This window comes from Poecile atricapillus, chromosome W (assembly GCF_030490865.1).
Source record: "Poecile atricapillus isolate bPoeAtr1 chromosome W, bPoeAtr1.hap1, whole genome shotgun sequence".
In the NCBI taxonomy this organism is placed as follows: Eukaryota; Metazoa; Chordata; class Aves; order Passeriformes; family Paridae; genus Poecile; species Poecile atricapillus.
This window is the reverse complement of record NC_081288.1, coordinates 30482636-30508056: the sequence shown is the minus strand read 5'-3', so window position 1 is coordinate 30508056 and position 25421 is coordinate 30482636. Positions and strand designations below refer to the sequence as shown.

The following is a 25421-nucleotide window of genomic DNA, read 5'->3' as shown; positions in this document are numbered from 1 at the left end:
AATCTCCTTGTCTCTTACCACCATCATAATTAGCTGATTTATTCCCTGGAGGCTGTCTACTGAAATAGGCAGCCAAACAAGGAGGATGCTCCCTTGGCATTTTAAAAAGCAGACACTTCTAAACAGCCTCACTTGCTTTTCTCAAAACTTACTTCCTTAGTCTGTGCCCTGTTACAACCAGTTGAGCTTTAAAGCAAAAGAAGGAGAGCAAACATGGCAACTGTTCATGTCATAGCAAAAGCTATTCATGCACTGGAGATGCATGACAAGATTTCTGCTGCTTTTACTCCTTTTATGCCATTTATGCCTGTGTAATTCTTTCTTGCTTGAATGACAGAGACATGGATGCTCGGTGCTGAAGCTTCTCTCTTTTTTTGGTTAAGCAGTACCAATACAGTGAGTAACACAGGCCAGGAATGGCTTCTCTTCTGAAGTAACTTATTAGTTTCGGCTCACAGTTTAAGTGGGAAAATGATACACATCCCATTTATGCCTCAAACTATCTTTCTAGAGCATAAGAGGAAATGTTTCATCACTGGGGAATGACTCTGCTGTTTCCTCAATAACTGTTTCCCACAAGAGAAGAGAGGAAACTAACATCTTTCCCCTACACACAGTTCTTTCATTTCATCTTAACACTTTACTTTCAACAATTAAAGTTTAATTTTTCTTGCCTCAGTTTTGCTATTTCAGGTAATATAATGAGAATCTTGTTCAAATTATATCATTAGTCACTGAAAAGAAAAAAAAAAAGGAAAAAAACATCCTCCAGCATCTTAAATTCCACATAATATCTCATAAAGATATTATATTCACAGCAGGAGTTGTATTTTTTTTTAAGTTATTAGAGGTATCTCACCTCTAACAGAAGGTTCTGTTCACCACCATATGTGTAGTCCATATTTACAATTTCAAAAGAAATATATTTTTCTCTGGAAAAATATATATATATTTCTGTGAAAGTATATACATAACTGTATACAAAAAGAGTGTATTAAAAATTGTTGAGATTGCAAAGGCAAGGATTAAAGTTCCGGTGCTAAGTCATCCTACTAACACACAGGTATTAGCCATAATCACATGATTTCCTTTCATTGTGCAATGAATGGTGATCTTGGAACAGTTGAAGGTCTATCCCCTAGAATGGGGATGATTGAATAAAAACTCTTTTCTTTTTGAAAATCAAAACTATTAAAAGGTGCATTGGTATTTATTAAATCAATTAAACAAGGTAAGAACTGGAGCAGCAGTTTAATGCTGCTCCACAGAACTGAATCCTATCCATGTCTGTTCTCCAGAAACAAATCTCTGAATATATGAACAGATCTTTATACATTTGAACATAAAATACTACTTAATTTACAGAGAATGTTCTTCACATAATACTTCATTAAGATGTGAAATCCTCGCTGTGAGATGCCATGAATGCTAAAAATTTGCATTGCTTCAAAGACCAATTGAACAAATGAATGGAAGAAAAAAATCCACTGGAGCTAGTTAATACAAAGACAATACATCTGTTGTAGAAAGCTGCTGTAAATTGCTAAAAGCTGTGAGAGTACACTGGAGAAACTGTTACATACTACGTGTTTGCTTTGCCACTATATTCTTTTAAGAACAGGCTCTTAACCCCCAGTCAAAACTGGAGAAGAGTACTTTTCTAGACAGACATTCATTCTGACTGTGAAGAGCCACTCCTATAATTTTACACTAACTATATTAATCCTGTGAAAAACGCGCTCATTGAAGCCACCAGATGGAATCGCCAATTCAACACATACTTCTTGCCATAATCTAAGAGTGCTTCAGTCAGCATTTTTAAGTGCAGATATTAAAACCCCTACGTAGTCACTGAAATACAGGGACAGTAAACTCATTTAATGCTGTGAAGGAATCAGATACTATAGCGACAAACATCACCAAAAAAAAAAGCCCAGGAGAAAAATTAATCATTCTTTTTGTAGAGAAGATGTTGAATTGTGTGCAGAAAATAAGGCTCAGGGCTAAACACTTAGTAGTAAGTTAAAAACACTGAATAACTGCTTATTTAATGAGCACTGTCAATCCTGGACTTCAAGTGAGAAAAAGACTACAGACTGAGTCATTAAAAAAAAAACAAACATGTAATGCCTGCATTCAGTGAGATACATAAAAACTTCATTGGAAACCTTAATTGTATCATTCATATAAAAAAGCAGACTAAAACTCCTGAAATTTCACCCTGTGCTGTCATCTTGGCAAAACTTTCCTAGATGATTTATCACAACCCCTCCTTCCACTTAAACTAATGGCATGACTGGCGGCCCTTTATTAACCACTATCATAGCAATTCATTTTAGCACTAAAAGAATAGGAGACAATTTGCAAATGCATTTCACAAATATAGCAAGGAAATATGAAAATGTCAGGCTTTGAATGAAAACTATGTTTCAGTGCATGTGCATTTCCTTTCAATTCTGCTGAATGAATTTTTCTTTATTCTGCTCCATTTCTCATAGCTCATCTCCTAAACTTCTCCCATTGTCCTCAGCACTGCTAACTGCCATGGTCAGTCTCAGTTCTTACTCCTAATCTCAATTCTTTTGCTCATTTCCTTTACAAACCATTTCTAACATTCTAGTCTTTTCAGAGTTTTACATACAGCCTGCTTGCCAAACCACTCCAAATACCTTTATTCAGGTCTCCACCTGTCTTCTACCCTCATCTTCTCACCCAGAACATATGCTTATTCCACACCTTTAGGGGCTTTATTTTCTGATTACAAGAAAACACCTCTCCCTTTGAAATTATGACTTACATAGTCTACATGAAAGGAGGAATAGAGAGGACAGATTTAACTGTTGTGACAGGCAAACAACAGATTTGTAACATGTACGTACGCTCCATGCCGTATGCTTTATTTCCTCAAATGATTTATTTGGTTCTCTGACGCATTACTTGTGCACATTATAGAGAAGATCCTTGGCAGATCTACCACTTGGTTATGCAAGATACTGCTCTGCAATAAATGTGCACAAAACAGGAAGCAGGGTGATTGCAAATCACTTATGAGCATATTTTGACAAATTAACTATCAAGATGACAAGAAGGACATGGAAGTGGATAAATAATTACTTGAGAAAGCTGAAAACTAAAAATAAGTGCAAATTATGTTTTTAAGAAACCTTACCAATGACTTAATTGAGATTCTGGGGTCAAACTATATGAATATGCTGGGGATGTTAATTTGCAAAAAATAACCTAGAGATTCACTATTCATATTGAGTGACAGCTAAAAATGGAAAACAATGACCCTGACAAGTCAGTAAGTAAACATGGAAGACATTAAACCCAATAGTTAATTCTCAGATTACCAGTAAAAATGATACTGGAAAGTTTTATCATGAAGGTTTAAAATTCAGGCAATGTGTGGTGGGAAAATACCTAGTCCAAAAGATAGTCCCAATTCTGATTCAGAAAACTTTCCTTCCTTCCTTCCTTCCTTCCTTCCTTCCTTCCTGGCATCTATCTCTTGGATACTTCTCATATTGTGACAGTGTGAATATTTAACAGCTTAACCTATTTTAGCACTTGTCCAGGCTATGAAGGATTAGGAGAAAATCCACATGCCAATTATACCATTCTTACAGGAAAAAGAAGTCTCATTTACAGGAGAAAGAAGTTACTAATGTGTAAACTCAAAGACTCAAATGTGATATTTGTGGTTTTGTAATGACTAACAATTCAGAAAAATAAGTACAACACAAAAAACTGTCCAACTCCAGCACAAGAGATTATGGTGGTGTAAGAGTCTGTTCACTCCTGGTTGAAGGACTACACAACGTTTTTGCCTGAATTTCATGAGGCTCCAATAAGCCCATTTCTCCAGCCTGTCCAGGTCCCTCCTTACAGCAATTCTTCATATGAATGTTTTTTCCACAGTTTGGTGTCATCTGCAAACCTGCTATACATGACACACTGCAATCAGTACTGGCCCTTGAATCCTGAGGAAACCCTCTAGTAAATACCAGCAGCCGGACTTTGTACTGTTGATCACACCCTCTCACAGTCCATCCAAGTTTCAACCCATCTTATCATCCTCTTATTCAGTCCATAGCTCATCATTTTGACTGAGACTGCTCTGAGGTAAAACACCACAGTTTTCCCCTTGTCCACAGGTGCAGTTTTCACATTGTAGAAGGCAATTGAGGTGGGTCAGGCATGACTTAGTAAATCCATGCTGGCTGTTCTCAGTTGTGTTCCTATCCTTTGAGAGAACAGAAATTACATCCATGAGCATATGCTCTGGAACCTTCTCTAGGACCTAGAATAGACTGATGAGCCAGGTAACCCCAGAACCTTCATTTTGCTCTTCCTGAACACAGGCATGACATTTTCCTTTTTCAGTTACCAGAAACTTCCCGTGTTTGACACAATCCTCCAAAAATTAAGAGTGGTGTAACAGTAATATTGGTTCCTCAAATGTAAATGTTCCCCTGATCTTCCTCTACTGTGGGGACTGCTTTGAAAGCTGGCAAAGTCCGACTTTACAGCCAAACAAGCAAAGCAGAAAAGGCAACAAGTCATTACCTTTTCCATGAGCTTTGTCACTAGGTCTTCTGCCCCACCAAGCAGAGTCCATATTTTCTTTTGATGTCAACATATTTACTTTTGCCTTTCCTATCTTCCTAAGCTTCAACTCCAGGTAATGTTTTATAATTTGTTTCTTGTACACTTGGTGCATTTTCAATAAACCTCATGTGATACAACATCACAAATTTTAAGCAGTTTTCAGGTATCTCTAACTTCAATCAGCCAGAATTCTGCCTCTTGGCCAGTTAATCTAGTGATTATCAATTGGTACCTCCTGTCTACTGCTTCTGAATTAATCCAAATCAGCTATACAACACAGAAGGAAAGAAATTATACCCAAATTTAGCTTCAACCTACCTATATAAGTGGTCATTTTTAATATATTCTACATATACTTTCAATTACAATTGTTTTCCTGTTCTTCAAAGTTTACCTACAGAAGTATTTAAATGAGGGATGTGTTCCATTTTGACATAAAATCATTCAATATCCATTTGGGGTGAGCTCAGTCACTCTCTATGCCCCCTAATAACTAGATCTCCATTGGCTGTAGTAGGAGCTTAGATATCTCACACTGACATCAACAGAAACATGGCTGCCACTGGCTGCTTTAAAGAGGAACTAAATTGCACTCAAGATGTCATTTTTAGCATTTTTTCTTGCTTTAGAAAATGTATGTGCAATACATAGGAAACAGTATAAAATTATTACAATAAAAGCATAACAGTGTGGAATTAAATCTCACAGAACCTTTCTTACAGTAAATACCTGTACATCATTGGAAATTCATAGATGTTAAGCAAGGTGCAGAACAGTTGTATCACTTCTTAATGCAAAGTGATCATACTGAAAATACTGTCACCAGGAAAAAGTAATTAAAAAAAAAAGTCTTCCAATAAAGGCTAGAAGGTAAAAAAAAAAGTATTCCCTACTTCCCAAAAGACTTCACACACATGAAAATGTCCTATCAGTTGGCAGAATTTAACACTACTTACTATGCCTTACACATTTAACACTGAAAGCTGTCAATATATTTTACCTTGATATATTAGTATAGGATTAGGATGTGTACTCTAACTGGAAGTGGCCAGCAGAGAAACTCCATGACATGACAGAAGGGAATTCCAGCTGTGGAGCTCTTGTAACTGTCACCTCCCCAGATGAGCAGACTAAGCTTACTGAAGAAAAGGCACTGTAACTGCACCCTACATTACACTGTCCCTTACAGATTATATACCAGTAGCATAAACTAAAGCAGTTTATAAATTGCTTCCACTAGTGCCTTTGCCAGGAAAATAAAAAAATGGCCTAGATCTGTAAGCACTCCTTAGCAACTCACCCATGAATACTCATACAAACTGAAATTGAAGCAAATAAAATAATTTACCTGTACAGTTTTGGAAACACGGCTATGTACTGGATCCCTACTGCAGTGACTGTGAAAACACCTGCCCTAAAAGCATCTGTATTTGCTCTTTAAAACATTTCCAACCTTCACAAGACAATAGACCATTCTTCATTCCCTTTTATTTATTTCCCCTCTTAGTTCTACTAAAACATTACTTCTTAAAAACAGTAATGTCATGTCAGTGTCAAAAATTTACAAAGCAGCATTAATTCTATGGAATTAGCAAACCTTTAAAAAGATAAATGTTAGACAGGAGGGGAAACATGGTGGTGATCACAATGACTTTATAGGATCCTCTGTGGAATTAGGCACTAGTCATCTAGTGGCTAAGTATTCTACAAGAATTCTAAAAGGGTTTTTTTTTAGTTACAGACACTTCAGCCTTCTGAATGTTTTTCTTTACCTTCTACATTTAACATATTTGTCAAATTACCCTTACTAGTCTGCCAGATTCCATCATACACTCCATCAGTCCTCCCAGTTGTACCTTCCCATATCTTTATCTGCCCATATCTACGGACAGATAAAATTACCTTGGTAGATTTTACATTAGAACTAGAGTTCTTGCTGGTCATTTTTTGCATTTGCTATAACTTAGAAAATTAATAGAACGTACACTTGACCAATATTCAGAAAACTATTTCTGGAGTAAGAAGTGAGAGGTTTATCCATAGAGTTTAACTACAGAGCTTGGTCATACTGAACTCCTAGGGAGGATTTATTACACAGACCTTGAGAATCATCTTGTCCTTAACCATCTATCAGATGTCCTGGATATTGTTATATCACTACCTTTACATACTGTAAATATTTCAAACTAGAGAATAAATCTAAGGAGTTCAATAGATAAAATGTTGTCTGAACTTTGATTGAAAGCATTTATCAAAAACAAGAATAAAAATAAGTCTAAGAAGGGTAGATAATGAAAGAGATGAGCTTCTCTTAGCCTTCAACAAAATGAAGGCTGAGAAGCTCAAACATTTGAAAGGGCAAACAGAGTCAAGGCAGCAAACAACTATCACTAATACCAAGAAGCATAAACTGCTGTCCTGATTATTAGTTTGCTTTCCATACTGAAAGGCAGAAAGAAGAAAGATTAAATATGTCCTCAAAAGAATTAGGTTACCTATTCTAACAGGATAAAGAAGATTATTGGGAAATCTGGGAATGCTGGTCTCTGCTTAGGACAAGGCCTACCAAGTGTGATCTGCTTTTGCAAAAGAAGCTGAATGAATCAGAGGGCTCGGCACAAGGACAGAAGAGGATCTGTGTGGCTTTCAGCACGCACTGAGGCCATCAGGCTAAACTGTGGCTTTGCTGCAAGCAAGACACTGCTCTGAGAAACAGATGAGGAAACAGATTGCAACTCCCAGACTGACAATCTGCTTGCCGTGTTTCTTACACTTTAGAGGAGAAATAACTTGGGCCAGGCCTGTACGTGGTGTAGCTGCGCTAAGTAAGGCTGAGCAAAGAACGAAGCCATTCCCTGCCACACTGCCAAATGTGGAAAGGGAAAAAACCAGCTCCAGGCAGGCTGCTCCACCCTCTCATGCTGTGTAATGGCAGCAGCCAACAAAGAGCAAAAAAGGGCCAATTCAACCTTCCCTACTACTCTGTGCCAGTTCATATTAATTAATATTCAATCCCACAGTCCTGTTAAAAATCCAAAGTTCTTTTAACATGTACAGTTTAAAAAGACTAAAAATTAGCATATAATCAAAAACTATCAATTTCTGCTAGTAACATAGAACAAATAGGCATGTGCATGGCTACATGTGGCAAAATGAGGTAAGGTCTCTGAGATACATTAAAACCTTCAAAGTTATTTTTCCTAAAAACTCTTTGAAAGAAAAAAAGGCTGTCTTTATCCAACAATGAACAACTGGTTGGTCAATTAAAACAGGCTATGCATACAGAGATGATCAAATTAAGTAAATTAAAAATACCAGGTTGTTAGAAACACTATACTCTTTCTATGTGTTAAAGCTTTTAACACAAATTTAAGGATTTGGGATACAGAAATTAAATTATACATTCCGTTAGAGAGACTGTGGGATTTTACTGTCAAGTTTTTGTTTACACTGGAATAATAGAAAAGCTAGTGAAATTAGGTAAAAATATATGAAAATTCTATTTGCAATCTGGAAAATAATCCACAATTCTAAACTTTAAAAACTTTCATTTTTTAATACGAAACATAGATAATAACTAACATATGGATGGATTCCAGGCAGTGGAATCCACAAAGAAACAGAAAAAATAAATTTAGACTTAAGACTTTGAATGTTTCATGAGGTGTCTCAACATAGTAAAAGAAGAGACTCCAGCCCTGCACTAATGTTTTGGGTTAGAGACCATAGGCAAAACATGTAACACAGTTTTAGATACCCTGGTGTATCACACCAGGAATTTAGATGTATCTCCAGAGCTCCTGATTCTTTGTCAAAGCCCATCAGTCCATTCAGAAAACACCTGGGCACCTGAAGTACCCGGAAGTACCCAAGTTTAAGGAACTAAATTATGTTAGGCATTTATTTAGGTTACTTGCTCTAGTATGTTGCAATGCCTTATGCTGATCTTTGCACCTGAGAAATTCACCTTCACTATATTTGCCTGCAATCTTTATGATAAAGGGCAAACTATGGAAATTGAGGCAGGGGGCAAAAACTGACCCAGAGCAGCCTTCCAAAACTTCTCCTGAGCTGAAACAAGTTACAGAGTCCACACAGTCAAACGTCGCTGATTTGTTGTCATTGTTTTAGATAAACCAATTTAGGCATGAGGTATTATGTAGTAAGTATTACAGATATCTGGGTGCATATGAGGTCTTAATTAAGCATACATCATTTTTATGCACTTTCCACATACTCTAAGCACGTGTCTAAATTCTTGTAGGAATTAATTCATACATTTACATGTGTGCTTAAATAGCCTTCCAGAACAGAGGTGTTTTCCTGAACTGTTGTCATAATTTAATGACTTAGGAGTTAGCAGTCAGGCCTTCAAAAATTATATAATTTAGTCTGCAATTAGCATCAACAAATAGTTCTAACTATGGAATGCCCATACAAAAGTTTGCCCTATTTTCCCCCCAAGTACCATAAAACACGTTAACCGCTAAGAAAAAACCACTGTTATAAAAATGTAAATAGGATATCAGAGCTCAGATAGTTTGTTCATTGGTTCAGAAAACAATCAATGTGTATTTGTCAATTTATGAATATTAAATTTCATTCACAGGGTGCATAATTACTGTAAAGGAAATTTCCACCAGAAAAAGGTGTCTAACTGTAGAGAGTTCAGCTACATAAACTATGTTGTCTCCAGCACTCTGAAGAAATCCAAAGGGATAATGTACTCCTACTACCTAGACCAACACATCAGGCACAGTATTAGCCCATTTGCATGCTGAAAGAGTTGGACTGTTCCAACCTAACACTAGAAACAGCACTGCCAAAAGGAGAAAGAAAGATCAACATGGACCTTTCTTACCACAGTGGGACACGTACGGTCCTGGGGCACCATTTTAGAAACTAAGTAATAACTATGATGAAAAAAACAGCAGCAATTACTGACAAAATGACTCCTAAATATTAAATAAAATTAAGAAAATTACATCCCTATGTTTTTCTCTGTAAGGTTTTTTTTAAAACAGCTTTCAAAAGTTTTTATTCTAATAAACTGTATGCAAAAATATCAGTATAGCTCTACTAGTAAACTTCTTCAGGTTTTCTATTTAAAAAAAATCTTTGGATCCCCCCCCCAAACTCAAACTTTTATACTGTACAAGTATGGCTCTTCTACAACTTTGCTTTTTTCAGTAGGTGTTGACTTCCCAAACAGGATCAGAATGTTCACATGACTTTCATATTGTTTCCATTTTTTCTGTACTAAGATAGATCCAACCTTAATCTTGCATGTCATTCTGGACTTAATCCATAATTAATGGCATCAGTTAGATCATGGACCATCTCAAACCCCCTCCCCTCCAAAAAAAACCAAACAGAAACCAAACAAACAAAAAAACAACTATGTCAAAATACCTGTCACATAAAATCCTTTCTTGAAAAACATTTACTGTAATACACAGTAGTTTCTGCTTTGGCCATTTGTGCTGAAACCTCCAAAAAGTCTTATGTTCCATAGTGTGTTAGATTGTGAACATTTAAGCATCAGACCATTACCAAATTCTTTCTAAATTAGAAATATTTCATCATACAGCTGGATGCAGCATACAGATGAAACTTCGCTCCTAATTTTTGGAGTTGCGTTTACGGAAGCCATAGACATTCTTGTTAACATTAGTTAGAAATGCCATAAATTAAATAGCATTTGTTTTACTCTGCTTTACTTCTCTTCAAGTTAAGTGCACTTCCAGGAAATAAAAAAAAAAAGCAGCCAGTTGACTTTATAACCTAAAATTCTTCAATCCTGAGTAAGAAACAAGGACTGCGATGACACATCTGTATATACAAAACACATGGTTCACGTGTTCGGTGTACACAACATACAACAATGCTGTTTAATAAAGGAAGGCAAGCACAAGCAAATACACCCCCTCACGACATACAGCATGAAATTAACAGTGCAAGAATACAGCACAGGCAGTAGCTCTGGAGAAAGCCACTACACAAACCATGCGTTAGAACTAGATTATAAATGGCTAGTCATTGTACTGAAGTGAACTTACTACTGTACTTGGAAAAGTGGGTATCATATTTCAAATTCAACTGACTATCTGGTACACTTCTCCCTAGGCAGCCTATTCGAGCACAGTATAAAAAAGCAATCACATGGTGTGTTTTGATTTTGGTCAATGGGCTAGTAATTCAACAGTGGTGCAATAGCCAATTGAGCTGGGGCACCACAGAACTTTGGTAAACTACCAAATACACGAACTGTTGTTGTTTACAGGACTAAACATAGCTTTAAAATAGCAAGATTTTATAATACAGTTTGAACAGTATAACTTGGAGAGTGAACATTAAATTTTCCCTGATAGGGAAATTTGAACTTGGAAATAATATAAATACCTTGACAAGAAGGCACTGGCAACAGAATCACAAATATATTTTCATTTAATCAATTTCCATTGTACTAGGCCTTTTCTTTCTTTAAGGAACAAAAAACCAAACCAAACCCCCAATTTATTGAACTTCTAGGTCAACAGTGTTTCAGTTCATTTTGTCTTCCTTTGCTATGCCTAGTTAAGCACTGAACACTAGCACTGGACTGTGTGCTGCAGACCTTCTCTGCTCTGAATACAGTCCAATGCCGTAAATGTGACAATGCTCTGACTTAAGAGCATGATGAAACTTACGATCAAAGCTATGCTGTAGATCCCAGGAGACACAACTAATGACTGAAGTTAAGCCCTATCACCCAACATGGCCAGTAACCCAGTTACACTCCACTAAAGCCAGGTACCTTGAAAGTAATGCTGCTCTTACCTAACCTGCTCCCTAAGTTTTAGACCTCCTCTGCCTCGATGATCCCCCACAAAAAAGATTCCCTTTCTTTGTTTTGTAGGCTTATTACTATGGCATGCCTAATTTCTTCTGCCAGCGAGGGTAGCAGCTATGGGTGAGGGTATGGGGTGAAGCTACGTCTTTTAACACAGAATTCCACAATGCAATGCCTTGTCTGTGATAAACACTTCCATCTGTGATTAAAGCAGAAATTTGAAGATGGAAATATCAAAGGAAGGGCAATTAATACATTGTATATATTAACGCAGCAGTCAAAACATAAGTTCTGCACCACAGCTAGTAACAAAATGAACAAGGACCCTGCAGGCGCAGTGAAGACAGGAAATTCAGTACCACTACATTAATAAAATGACTGCCTGTGACTTTAAACCCTGGCATGCTTGTACTTGGCGAGAGAGTGAACGATTTATTGTTACTATGAAGGATGCAGGAATGGAAATGAAGATGAGAGGGACGACGATAATGATGATAGGGAAGAACAGGTTAATACCCCCAGCATTTTATGGGGAACGATGTCCCTACCTCAATAAGCTGGATAAGGGAATAGCTCCAGATCCACTGCCCAGGATCCCTCCTTTCCTCCCAGAGAGGAGTTTCTCCACCAGAGCCACATTCCCAGTGCGAGCGGCTTCCAGCAGTTCCTGGTCCTTCCCCATGGTCGGGAACCAAGGAGCCCCCCACGGGAGAGCTGCACCCCGGGCCACAGCGGCCCCCTCCCTCCACAGAACGGTCTCCCCTCCCCAGACCCTGCCTCAGAGCAGAGCACAGCAGAGATTCCTGCAGTCCCTTCCAGACCAGCAGGAGCAGCAGCAGGAGGGAGGAGGAGAATCACCTCCTCCTAGTTTCACTGGATCATTTCTGGGTGGAGTGTGGAAGAAGGGGGGAGGCAGGGAGAGAGGGAGGACGAGGCCAATAAAGAACCTCCCCCCACTCCCATGCACACACAGCCCCGGCCGGGAGGATGGGGCGGGGGGAGAGGGCAGCCTCGGCCCGTGTAGCCGGACGGGCCGGCGGGGATAACGACCCTCACAGATGGACAGACGGACGGACGGACGGACGGACGGAAGCGGGGAGGAGCGGGCGGAGGGAGGGAGGGAGGAGGAGGCGCAGCCCTGCCGTGCCAGGCCCGTTGCTGAGGAGACGCGGCTGGCGCGCTCCCAGTGGCTGCCCGGGCGCGGCGCCCCCTCCGCCCGCCCCGGCCCCGCGCTCCGCGGCCGCCGCGCCCCCGGCCCGGCCCGGCCCGCGCCCCACTGCGGTGCCGGCAGCGCCGCCCGCCCCCCGCCCCGCCAGGTGCGCCGGCCGCGCCCCCCGCGGCGGCTCCGGGCGGCCTCTGGGCAGCGCCGGGCCGGGGGACGGCTCCCGCGCTGAGCACGGGGGGCGAGGGAGCCGCGGCGGGGGGGCCTGAGGGCAGAGCAGCCGCGGGAGCGGAGGGAGCAGAGGGCGAGCTCCTGCGGCGGGCGGCGAGGGACACGCACCGCCCGCGGGGCGAGCTGCCGGCAGGTGCGGGCGGGGCGAGGGGCCCGTGTGACAGCGCGGCGTGTGTGCGAGGCGGCGGCGCCATCCGCGGCCCCTGCCCATCCGGGAGCCCCGCACGGCTCCGCTGCGCGAACCGCGCGGGCGGAGAGGAAAAACCCGGCCCCGCGCAGGGCAGGAGCGAATCGGGCAGGCGGGACTGCCGGCACCTGCCGCACGCCAGGGTCGCCGCTTCTCAGGGTTTCCAAGGATAGGAGGTATAACTGAATATATTTGGTATCAAAGCCAGTCGGCCCTTCTGGAGCTCCCGGTTCTGTTACAGAGACCTTTTAATTTGTGTGACTTTTCCGGGCACCGAAAAGAATTGTTCCTCGTTGGATTTTGGGTTCTTTCAAGCAATGCTGAAAATACTCAGTGCTGGCCAGCTCATAGGCACATTCTTGACAAATGCACCGTTTGATGTTGTGCGTATGTGAGAAGTAAATCAGAGCCCCGTGTTGCTGTTTTAGTTTAGTAATTGGTGTAGGTAGGACCATAGGCAAATAAGTTATGATCCCTCACCGTTCCCCAACTGGGATCCGTGGCTCTCTCCCATGTGTTCCCACTCTCCTCTTGTGTTCACAAGAAGCAATGGGAACAATGGCAAAATAACATTGTGTTAGGCAGGATTCTAATGTTATGTTTTCAGAGAGTGTTTATTACACCAAACCTGTGGTACATTTAAGGCGGTGGAAAGATCCTTATTAATTTCACTAATGATTTGCTTTAGTTCCTGTCAGTAACGGTTTTACAGATGTTTTTGTGTTTCTGTGTCCTGTGTAACGTTCTGTTAGCTAATTGAACAATTTTAATATTTTAAATATTGATAGAAATTTCATTCTGGGGTCTGATTTTCTCTTACAAAATAAAAAAAACAATCCTTATGGAGACCTGTTATTTCAATAAAGTCATCCACAGAAACAAAACAGTATATTTTATCTAGAAAATGTAATTTACATAGTTTGTCATTTTCAGGGTGTAAAATGATGTCTTCTCCAATATTGTCAGCAGGACACAGAATTGAACACATGCATAAAATTATTCAGGACTCTCTAACTACCGCTTTTCTTATTGAAAGAGTCTGATATAAATAGCAATTTTAAGGCCTGATTCTGTGATCACAAGTGTTTCATTGTGGTTTGAATATATAAATGTATAATCACATGAATTAAGATTCATAGTTTAAGTCTTTAGTCACAGCAGAGTCACAGTGGAAAAGTGTAATTTAAAGCTGGGCTAAAAAGTTGAATCTTGTTGCCAGCCACTTAAACATTAACTAGTTCCCAAGAAATTAGCCATAAACTAAGAGCACCCCTGCATTCTGAATTCTTTTTAAGGTTGCCATAATTTCCCTGTATTCCTGCCTTGCTTCTGATTTTGTACGCAGTCACGTGTGTTGCCTGATAAACACCTTCTCACATGGATCCTCTGCATGCTCTGCATGAAGAGATTCCTTCAAGTTTGCTGAGAACCTCTGAAGAGGTGCCAGTATTCGGTGAAGAGCTAATCATAAGGCAGAGGTGTGTTCAGAAACCTGCACATTTGTGAAAAACTAGATTAGAAGCAGATACTAAGGAAAATCTCAGGTTTTCAAGAATTTGTATTGTTTATGTGCTTGGATCAGCAGATGGCAAATATGACTCAGTATAAATGTTACATAATTCTTCTGGGGAAAATTAAGACTGTGCTCTAATTGAAATTATCGTCCAGAAAGCTGTTGAAGAACAGTATGGAGAATCAGCATAGAAATATCAATGGAGCAGATGCTTGCAGTAGCCAGCAAATTCAGAAAGATTTTATGAATGTAGCAAGGTTGAAAACCCCAGTAAACCCATAGCCTAGTGCCCAAAAAAAAACTGTGAAGGCCAAATAGAAGATTTTGTTTCATTAACAAATAGGGCAGAAAAGAGTAACCCTATCAATTTGAAACGTAAAAAGGAATGTAAGCAGCACTATTTAATTGAAGGGTTAAACGTGGATAAATTCTAAGGGCTACTGAAGCAAAAAATTGAGAACATGGGCTGGTCTGTTTCCTAGGATGAAGTAGTAAGAAAAACAAAGTACCTAGACTGAGTTGAATGTAAGTGGTCAAACCCATTCATTAGATTAAGTAGACTCCTTTGTGTTTTTAAATGTCTTAGGTTTTTTTACTCCTGGTAATGTCAGGACAACACTGTGGAATGTTAAAAGTTGTATGTATGATAAATTAGTGAATTAGACATAGAATGTAGAAACACATTCTAGTTGTATAATTTGCAGTAGTTACAGATGGGAAAAATTATTTGTAAAACATCAAAGAGATCTTTCAAAATGTTATATGCTTTTTGAGCAGTGATGTTCTATATCACGGCAGAATTTTGATTCTATGATTTTAGTATTTGTGAAGACATTTTAAGTTATGACCACTGCAGCTGTCAGTGTCTAAGTGGCATCACACCTTCAATTGCAAAATTTCTCTCAACACAACATATGCTTTACCTTCTGTTTTCTTCCATTTTCTAGAATACCAGAGAGAGCACTTAGCCTACCTAGAAATTCTTTAACTGGTTTGTCATTTGAAAGGACTAGAAGTGACTGTAAAAAGCAGGGAGTTTCCTTAATGTTTTTACAATGCAACTATCACTCGGCTTTGTTCTCATATCAGGGTGACAACTTCTTCATTTCTTCCTCCTTCAGCCTCCCTGAATTAAAGGGAAATTAAATGGGTGCTTTCTAACATTCCATGACTTTTCCCTCTCTCTTTTCAAGCAGACACATGGAAGGGCGTATGAAAAACTGAGTTGCAGGTATTGAAGAAAACACTAAATCCATGATGTTAAAAAATAGTTGTGTAGAATAGCAAACATAATGACATCATATTTCAGGACTATGTATTATCAATTCTTTCATGTAAAGATATAGGGAAGGCCTAAGATTCTGATTACAAATTCTGAGAGGTATTCTGAGACAGAGCACAAAATGCTAGAATAAACCATCAGCCCTTTTTGACAGCAGAAAATAAATTAGCATTAAATAGGCCTGATTATTATTCTAATTTTTGGGCTGCCCAAGAGAAAGCAGTATTTTTCATGCAAGTGTTGGGTGGCAAGTGTTTTTCAGTCTAGACATTGTGTTTTGCTTTTTAGAGTGTATATCTACAGCATAAAAAAGAACTATGAGCTCGTGAGGCCAGGTGTGAATGCCATCATGTCCTGGTTCCCTGCCAAGGTGGAACCCAGATGCAGGTCAGCCCTCCTCAGGGATAGGCTCAGCAGGTAGATGGCACAGTGGACATGGCCTCGGTTTGGAAAACTGGGACACACCATAATACTCACATGATGCTTAGTTTAGCTCTCACCACTGAAATATGCAAAAGGACTTGCATCCTCCCCCACTGTAAAAGAAAATTATAGAAACTGAAGGTACTAAAACTAACTCATGAGGGATGTAAAAACACCAAGAGTTCTGTGGTCTTAAAACACTGCACAGATTCTTGGATTCACCCGATGAAGCAGAAGCTGAAATAACATGAGAGAAAAGCCATTTTTGACAACTTATCCACAACAATCCTGTCTCTGACCAAACAATTCTGACTAGATCCCATTTTCTATAAACACTTACTTCCTTTCAAGCATGTTGGAAATTTTTCAAGGGAAAAGAATTGAAAACTGGTCCCTTAGTGATGTTGTACAACAGCAAGATGCCATCCCAGCATTTGCAATGACCCCACACCATCATTCTTATGGGGCTCTAAACACATTGCAGAAGAGGAAGAAATTAAACTGTGATTCTGTCTCACAGCCACTAACCTACAGAGTCATCTGAATATACCATGGGAAGTGTGCTGCATTCCTCACAGGGCTGAAACATCCCACTGCTGGAAAGTGTCAAGGACACACAGACTGCAGGCTGTGTTAGCGCTGGAGAGCTGAACCTGCAGAATATGGGCATGGGATAGTACTGACAGAAAGTCAAATCTGTCTGCTGTGCCATTTCCAGTACAATTGTGATTTTGCTTTGATGGCAGATGCTAAGGTTAACTGGGATATCTATACATATCTTTACATGTATTTCTTGTGTGACAGCAGGTGGGATTAGCAGTATCATTATTCATCCAATCCTTCTGCTCTATGTTAGGTTTACATCAGTGTGCTCTCAAAATATGCTTGAGACTATTTTTCATGCATTAGAGAGAAATGCACAATCAAATATGAGTTGGTAAGAACAGCATGCTGATGAGATGCCCCAGTCCAGTGTGTGCTGACAGATACAGTACAGTATTAAAGCTCTGCATGTACTACTTAATGCACAGCTTATTGCATAAAAAACAACTTACTTCTACCTTTGATACATTGCAACCTCTTTCGGACTGTAAAATATTTTCCTCTTCTTATCTTCCCTTGAGGATGTGTACAACATTGCCTGCACATTAGATTTTGACTGCCTGAAAGAAGGATCATAGAGAAGTCTCAGCTGAAACATGCAAGTGACAAGGGACTGCAACTGCAAGTACAGACAGCTGGTAGAATTGTGTGCAAGTGTTATCCTTGCTCTCCATCAGTAACATCCAGGAAAGCACCATGGGGGGGCTGGTGCACTGTAAGGCAGTAGCATAGTTAGAAGTGTTCTGCCAGGGGGTCTATTCTGGTTTTGTCTCATCTAATAGTAACTATCCTACATGAATACATATCACTTCTCAGAACTGATGTAAATGGTTGAGTGAACACTCATACATCATGCATTCTTTAGGTGTGTTTGTATTTGTGCATACATGTGGTGATGACCAACAAGGCAGAATGCATCTGAAATTTCAAAGGAGAAATACATGACAAAGACAGATTTTTGATTAATGTTTCAGTAGGAATTAACCTATAACCAAATGGACACTGCACTCTTTTTTTTCCCTAGTATAGAATTCTCAAATGTACAGTCTTCCACTGATTCTCTTACTAACTTTAATTTGCCAAATCCTTGCAAGTTTTAGCTTTGATGCTTATTCTTAACACAAATTAAGCAGATAGCTAACTTTGCACTGGATTTTTGGTCTGCCCAGGTTTTTTTCCCAGTGGATATAACTATTTGTGGTGAAAAAGTAGTTGACATTTCAACTACCAGGGCCTTTCTTTACAGGCCAAGTCCAAGGTGTTCACTGAAGTTACAGTCCCATAAGTAAAGGCTTTGTTGAAACAAATCACTAAATAAAAGTAACTTCCCTGGACCAGATTCAATTCCTCAAAGAGTCTGAAGGACCTCAGATCTAACATTCACGAAATGAAAATGATGACGTGTGAGCTATTGTTTCAATTGGCCTTGGTACTAGAAGTGTGGAAGGTGGCAAATATGATCCTAATAACTCCTGAGGGCTTGAAGGGGACTGAGTTGATTTGCATGTGTGGAAAATTGGTAGACACCTGGCTGCATACAACAGTGAAGATTCAGTACAGCTTTTGGAGAAGCAAGTCATGTCTCTTGTTTCTATTGGAGTTCTTTGGAGGAGTCAAAGAGCATATAGAAAATTGCAAGTCAATCAATAGGTTCTATTTGGCTTTCCAAAAAGCTTTTGACAAGGTCCTTAGAGAATACTTTTAAAGAAATCAAATTATTCTTAAGGAGGATGATTCTCTTGTGAGTGGACAGTTGGTTAAAGGAAGGAAGGTAAAAGGGAAAAATGGCTAGTTTTCACATTGGTGTGGTTATATACCTCTTACCTCAGCACATATATACACAGTTATATACCTCTCAATACAGCACAGCTATATAGAGGTCTCCTAGGACCTGCAATGTCCAGCAGACTCATAAAGAGCCTCTGAAGAGAATAAGAAGTGAAATAAAGTAGCAAAACAACAGGTTTCAGGACAAAATAAAAAACTGAGTATGAAAGAGTACATTGTTCTAGTAGATGTTCTAGTAAAACAGAAGGTGCATATACAACCACAGAAGGTACATATACAACAACCACACAGTTATTCTGATGTTAAGGGTACTGCTGCTCTCTGTCAAAAAACCCCCACCAACTAATATCAAATTTGTTGGAAATGTTGATTTTGTGAAACTGGTACTTAGCTCCTAGCACAAGATTAGGGCCCCAACATATTTTATTCAGTTAGCCCAACAGTAAAAAGGTTCTTCATTCTTAATTACTTCTTCAAGTCCCACAAAACAATATTCTAGAGTGTTTAAATCAGACAGCTAGTCCTGCACTGCCTAGGGAAGAAAGTTATTGCTTTTTGAATGAGGACATGGTTATGCAGTGCATTTCTTAATCTCAATTACCTCTTGTGTAACTGGATTACAAAGGAAAATATTAACATGAGTAATTTGTTTGCTGACGTGCAACTCCCTCATTTTGAGCCTTCTAACAATGCAATAGGTCTTGGTCTAAAGAAATAATTGGTAAAGTGTATGGCTAAGCCCGCCAATTAATTTGATTTACACTTATTCATCTGAACTGAAGGTGACTATCAACCCCAGGCAAAAAGCCCTGATTTTATTTCTGCAGCTAAGTAAAAGCTAAGATCTCAAAGGAAGAACCATGCACAAAAAATTGTTCCATGTAAGATTAATGATTCAAGAACGTAACAGCATACTGACCTACCCCAGAGCATCAGTAGCAAAGGTAGCAGAGAGGATTACAGGAATACCAGCGTGTCTGCAACAATCTTCTAACTGGAGCTGATTCAGAAAAACAGATCTAGGAATTAATCTTTGCATTCTTTCACATTGGAAGAAAACTGGTGCAGCTATTTGTGATAGAAGTTCTATTTCCATATTCTATTAAGAGAATAGAAAGTACAGAGACAGGCTCTGCTATGGATATGCAAATAGGCTGGCATAATCCTAGAAAAATACGCAATAATTAATGCAAAGTAATCTTTAATCAAATAATTAAGCATACAACAATTTGGAGCTAAAAAGATCCACCTCCAGTAAAGCTGGGCAAATAACTAAAGTAGGATGAATAATTCAAGTAGGAAAATTCTGAAGTCACATAAATGTGATAACTGCTGTTTTCTTACATTTGTTTCCTATTTTCACACCTCTGGACCTACCACACACTGTAGTTTTCTGAAAATAGACTTTCTAATGGCAAATGAATGAGCTTCTATGACACTACTATCTTATCACATCATTCCTTTTTATATTGAAAATGCAATAAAACATTTTTAAACTTGAAACATCAAAATATGGAACTGCCCAGTTTTATTTTGATGTTGGTATTTCATCAAACTATTGCTTCTCTCAGCAATATCCCAGTGAAGACACTACCCTGCATTAACCCAATCCCTTTTCACAGAAACCTTCAGGTTGGAAAAGCCCTTTAAGGTCATTGAGCCCAACCATTGCCCCACCAGTGCCAAATGGACTGCACTGTGTACATGGAGTGTTCCATATACACATCTTTAAAATATCCTCAGGGATGTTGCTTCCACCACTTTCCTGGCTAGACTGTTCCAGTGCTTGACAACCCTTTTGGTCCAGAAATTTTTCCTAATGTCCAACCTAAACCTCCCCTAGTACAATTTGAGGCAGTTACCTCTTGTCCTATCACTTGTTTCCTGTGAGGAGAGACAGAAACATCTCACCACCACCACCATTTGAGCAAGGAAACAACAGCTCAGATTTGCTGTCGAAGCCAACTCAATTTCTTTTTTTTCCTGGTAAGATTGTTTTTACATCAAATCATATTTTCCAATTATTTGGTAATGTTTTGATACATTTTGTAATGTATTGTAATGTGTGATATAATGCACATTATGTATACAGTAACTAAGCATTCATAGCACCTGATTTAATTAATATTCAGCTTATCTGTTTATTGTGCCTTTCTCTTTTGCTGTAATTTTTAAATTTCCTTTCACAGAAATTCTCAGTCTCTCTTTTCTGCTTCCTTCTATAGTACAACTCTCTTTCTCATGTCCCTGTTAGGATGGTTGTAGTGAAAATGTACACCATGCTGAGGATGTGTTTGTGCTACAGCTCTGCCTTATCCTTTTTTAGTTACACACAGCTTCAATTAAGTTCTCACAGTAATCACCTCCAGTGTTTCAGGCTCAGAATCTTCTGGCAGGCCTGTTTCCAGTGGATATCAGGAATGGTAGTGGGTGAGATTGGATACTGAGTATCTGATACTTAAGTTTCCTGTTATTCATAAATTCCACTTGATGTAGAGTCTCCTGATTGCCGTAAGTTTCTAAGGGTCCTTAAAGTGAAAGGACATCAGCAAAGTGGAAGATTATGACAGTGTTCGTCAATTAATATCCAGCTATCACATGTAGTATGATGATGTTCCATATATGACTTTTATCACCAGATGGAGAAGAAAAAAATAAATCTTTTACTGTCTATACATTACTATTTGCTACTAAGTAAAAATATTCCTTTTGATTCCAGCAGCTGTGGATTTAAAGGCAGCCACACTGACATTAAGGATGACAGCTGTTCAGCCACATAGGAACACATTTTGATGAATAAGTCGCTCAGAATTTGTTCTAGTGTATTGTTTTCCTTATGCTTATTTCAAACCCTCTCCCTTTTTCCTCCTTGACTTACAGTAACTAAATAAGAGACATGTTCTGCATAATGAAAAGGCAAAGGAGATTAACTCTAGGTTGCCTTTGCTTGCTGAAGTGTTTTGTCAAGTCCCATTTCAAGGAGTTTTTTAAATCTTCTTAGCATTATGACTTTGAAGGTATTCTTTCCTGTTGCATAAGCTGAAAATGCTTTTGATAATTGCAAAGGAAGGTCTAAGAACAGCGTTCGGGTCATGACCCCTCTCAGATATATCTTAAGATGAGCATGAAGTAGAGTTTGAAACTCTACTTGTAGTTTCCATGAGTTACTTTGCCAGCTGATTTGGAAGGATTTAGGACACAGTTAAAGCAAATAGCTTTGATACAGCTTTAAAGAATTTCTCAATGACTGTTTGCAACTTACCATATTTCTTACATTACTTCTGGATAGTAAATAAAATGCTGGGGATGACATATTTTTTATAATTATTTAAAAAAGCTGTGGTATAAATACTTTCAAGTATATATATATATCTCTACATACAAACTCAAAAAGTCTGTAAATAGATATATATTTTTTTGTTGAATACTGCAGCAATAGCAAATCTCATGTTTGGAATGAAGTGATTTTTCAGGAGACTTGCTGTTATCCTACTGCTAAGTTTGAGCAGAGAAGCCTCATTTCTACATCCAACTCAGTTCATGTGAGCAGCTGTGATTTTGCTGGTGTCCAGTATATTGTCATGTTCTGCAACATGTTCTAGTATGTGGCACTGCAGGATGACATCTTAAAAAACTCTCCATTGTACCTATCTTGAGTTGCAGCCTCTTGTTAGAAACAGAATTAAAAATAAGTGGAAGGAAAAAACTACATTAATATTCCAGAGAAACGAAGAGACAGCTGCTTTCTATGCTATTTTCTCTATTTGACAAAAATAAAGCTACCCCATTCCTCCAGTAGATTTTATATAAATTGTTTTTCTATCTGCTTAGTCATTCTGCCTGGAAGTTTTTGAATAGCCAAAGAGGATATAAAAAGAAATAACTCCAGATAATTTACCACACCGTATAGTGTTAATATAAACTGTCATGTTAGATTACCATCTGGCTAAGGTGGGTAAGGTAAGCATTTGTAAAGGATTGCATTTGGTTATTCCCAGAGAAACATAGGAAACTTCTCTGTATGTTCCTTTTATTAAAAACGAGGTGTTTTTTCTAGTTAGCAAGGAAATTGAACAAACAAATTGTTGACACGAAGGTGGAGCTTTTTTTTTTTTTCCTATCCTTTCCCAAGGATAGGAAAACCAGAATAATTTATTCTACACTTTTAAGAGAAAAAGATGAAGCACAAAAAATGCGATAAAAATCTTACCATAAAAGGGAAAATATGTAGAAAAATAAGTTTTTATAATTTATTTAAAGCTAAAAGGGGAAAGAAAATCTTTCTTCTGCCACTGTTCAGGCAGTTCATGTGATTTACTTAAAGAGGAAAACATATGTCATAAACAAGGCAGTAGAAACAACTCCAAGGTATCTAAATTTGAAAAAAAACCCCACCACCACCGCCTGATTTCCAGTCATGTTATGAAATGGAGCGTGGGAAGCTGACGGAAGCTCCGGGCTGTCTGTCCGGTGACCCTTCCCGGGGACGGCTCCCTCCGCGCCCCCCGGCGGCAGCGCTGCTCAGCGCGGGGCCGCACCGGCAGCACAGCCACCGGCAGGGACTGGAATTCTCGCTGCAAACTCCACGTTACTACAACCATGTCATTACACGGACAGAAGCTGTTTCTGGCAGTTGCACCTTCCGTGGGACCGGTGGAATGAGGGTTGCAGATTTGTTCCACAGATAAGTTGTGTAGAGGGTGCCTCTTTATTCAGCACTTACTGCCTCAGACTACCGCTTCCGAAGCGCTCGTTTTTCCATGTTCTGTCATATGTTTAAAATACTTACCGATTACCTAACTCAAATTAAATCATGGTGTTTTCAAACAGACTCTGTCCTAGGAAAACTGCAGTAACCGGTTCATGCATTATGCTCCACAAAGTGCCTTCTTACTCTCAAAGAAGATACAGCCTAAGTACATCTTATTTTTACTTCCAAAACAATGCTCTCAGTGATTGTTAAAACAACATTAAGATTTAATACTGAGATTACATGGCAGAAAACTTTAGGAAATACATATATTCCACTTCCACTCATACTAAAATGAGTGATGGCAACAAAAAGAAAGGCAGGAGACAGTGAAGGAATAATAGAATACAGATACTTTAATGCAACTGCTTAGGAGTGGCTTGGGCAATGGCAGACAAAGCCAAAAAACGACCTTTTAAAAAAGTTATTATCTACCCATTTAATTAGGTGGCAATATGAAAGATTCATCTCTTTGGGATGCAGAAGTTACCCCTTATAATGGGAGAGAACACAGGCTATCAAGAGTTGAGTTGATTTTTGAAGATTTAATTCCTGCAACTTGTTCCAGCTAGCACGTAGCATGACACATACTTGCTAGACATTGTATAGTATTTGAGAAGCTGAGAGTTGCAAAAAAGTTCTTGAAACATTAAAGTGTTCAAAAATATCTTCCATAAACTTTAAAATCAGAACAATTTTTTTATATAAGCATGCTAAAAATACCTAAAACTGTAAACAACTACACAGCTTTTATTTACCAGCAATCTTAATGCTTTTTCCCAATTTTATTGAGAAGCAAAGCTTTATTCGTCCAGCAAAGACCACTATTCCTATCAAAGTTTTGCATCCCTTAACAGCGATTAGCATGATCTTTGTGTTGCTAGTGCTCTCAGGTTTCCTGTTGTTACTAAGACGAGGAGGTCACTGGCAGAGAGCTGAGTGGAGTGAGCTGAGCACGCTGCTTGGTGCTGCACCACTGGGAGCCACGCGTGAGCCTCAGCACTAGAGCTGTGCTTCAGCACTACAAAGCCTGCCACTGGGTTCACAATGAGGCACAGGAAATGAGGCTGCTATTCCAAAGTCAGTCAGCAGAAGTGAAGAGGCATGGGTTGGAATTAAAAAAAGATAAGGTTGTATTGCAGGGCTGTCAAAAAACTAATTTCCCTGCAGGGAGGGGTGAATTAGTGGATTTCACAGCAAGTGCCCACAATGTCATTGCTACTTAACATACCAGAGAGATGATGTTCTGTTCCTGCAGTAGAGAAAAATACATTCATTTATACCAACAACTGAACTGGAATCTGATGTACTTTCAAAAACGTGCAGATGACAACAGTGAGCTGAAAATCGACTTGAAGCATTTTGTAATTAATGTTTTAAGAACTAGACCAACGCAAGCACATTATTTTATATAGAAACCATTATGTCCATCATTACTTACCTGAAATCTGGTCACTGGAGGGAGTTTGCTTCTGCTATACTTACATACATTTCGTACTCTTGGAATCGTAGATGCTTGAAACAAGTCTTTACTTTTATTATCCCAGTCTCCTCACATTTATTATAAAATTATTTTGAATAAAGGTAACCATTATCATGGCAGACATTGGAAGTTTTCTGCAGCTACCAGTTATCCTTTGAAGATCACTTGTGATCCCAGATTAAGACACCCAAATAATTTTCTAACTGAGAAACAGACATGGCTAATGGAAGTGGGAAATAAAGGACTTAGACGGAAGGGGCCTGAGTAGGTATGATCTCTACAAAGCTCCCTCTTCACTGAGCCTTTTATAATTAATACTGTAAGGCCACAGAATTTTGATTTAAAACTGCTGCTTACCAACAAAATTAGAATTGCAGTGAGAACGGGAACAGCACATGCCAGAAGGATTCAGTGGCCAAGCATGGGAAAGGGCACAGCCTTTTTCAGGTGAGCTAATTGAAAGCTTCATTAGACATTAAACCAGCATTTCTAAACAAGATGAAGAGTGTTAAGCTAAACTGTAGACCAGTTTAAATTTCCACAGAAAATGTAAAAC

General features: G+C 39.0%; 1 protein-coding gene across 1 annotated transcript in view; it reads right to left on the bottom strand.

Moving 5' to 3' along the window:
* The window catches only part of LOC131591713 (ankyrin repeat and sterile alpha motif domain-containing protein 1B-like), a 407097-nt gene extending 394972 nt beyond the window's left edge, over positions 1 to 12125 (bottom strand). Inside the window, exon 1 of the mRNA XM_058862673.1 lies at positions 11992 to 12125. Within this exon, the coding sequence (XP_058718656.1) occupies positions 11992 to 12125 (134 nt within the window). The remainder of the gene's footprint in view (positions 1 to 11991) is intronic.
* Between the last annotated feature and the right edge of the window lie 13296 nt (positions 12126 to 25421).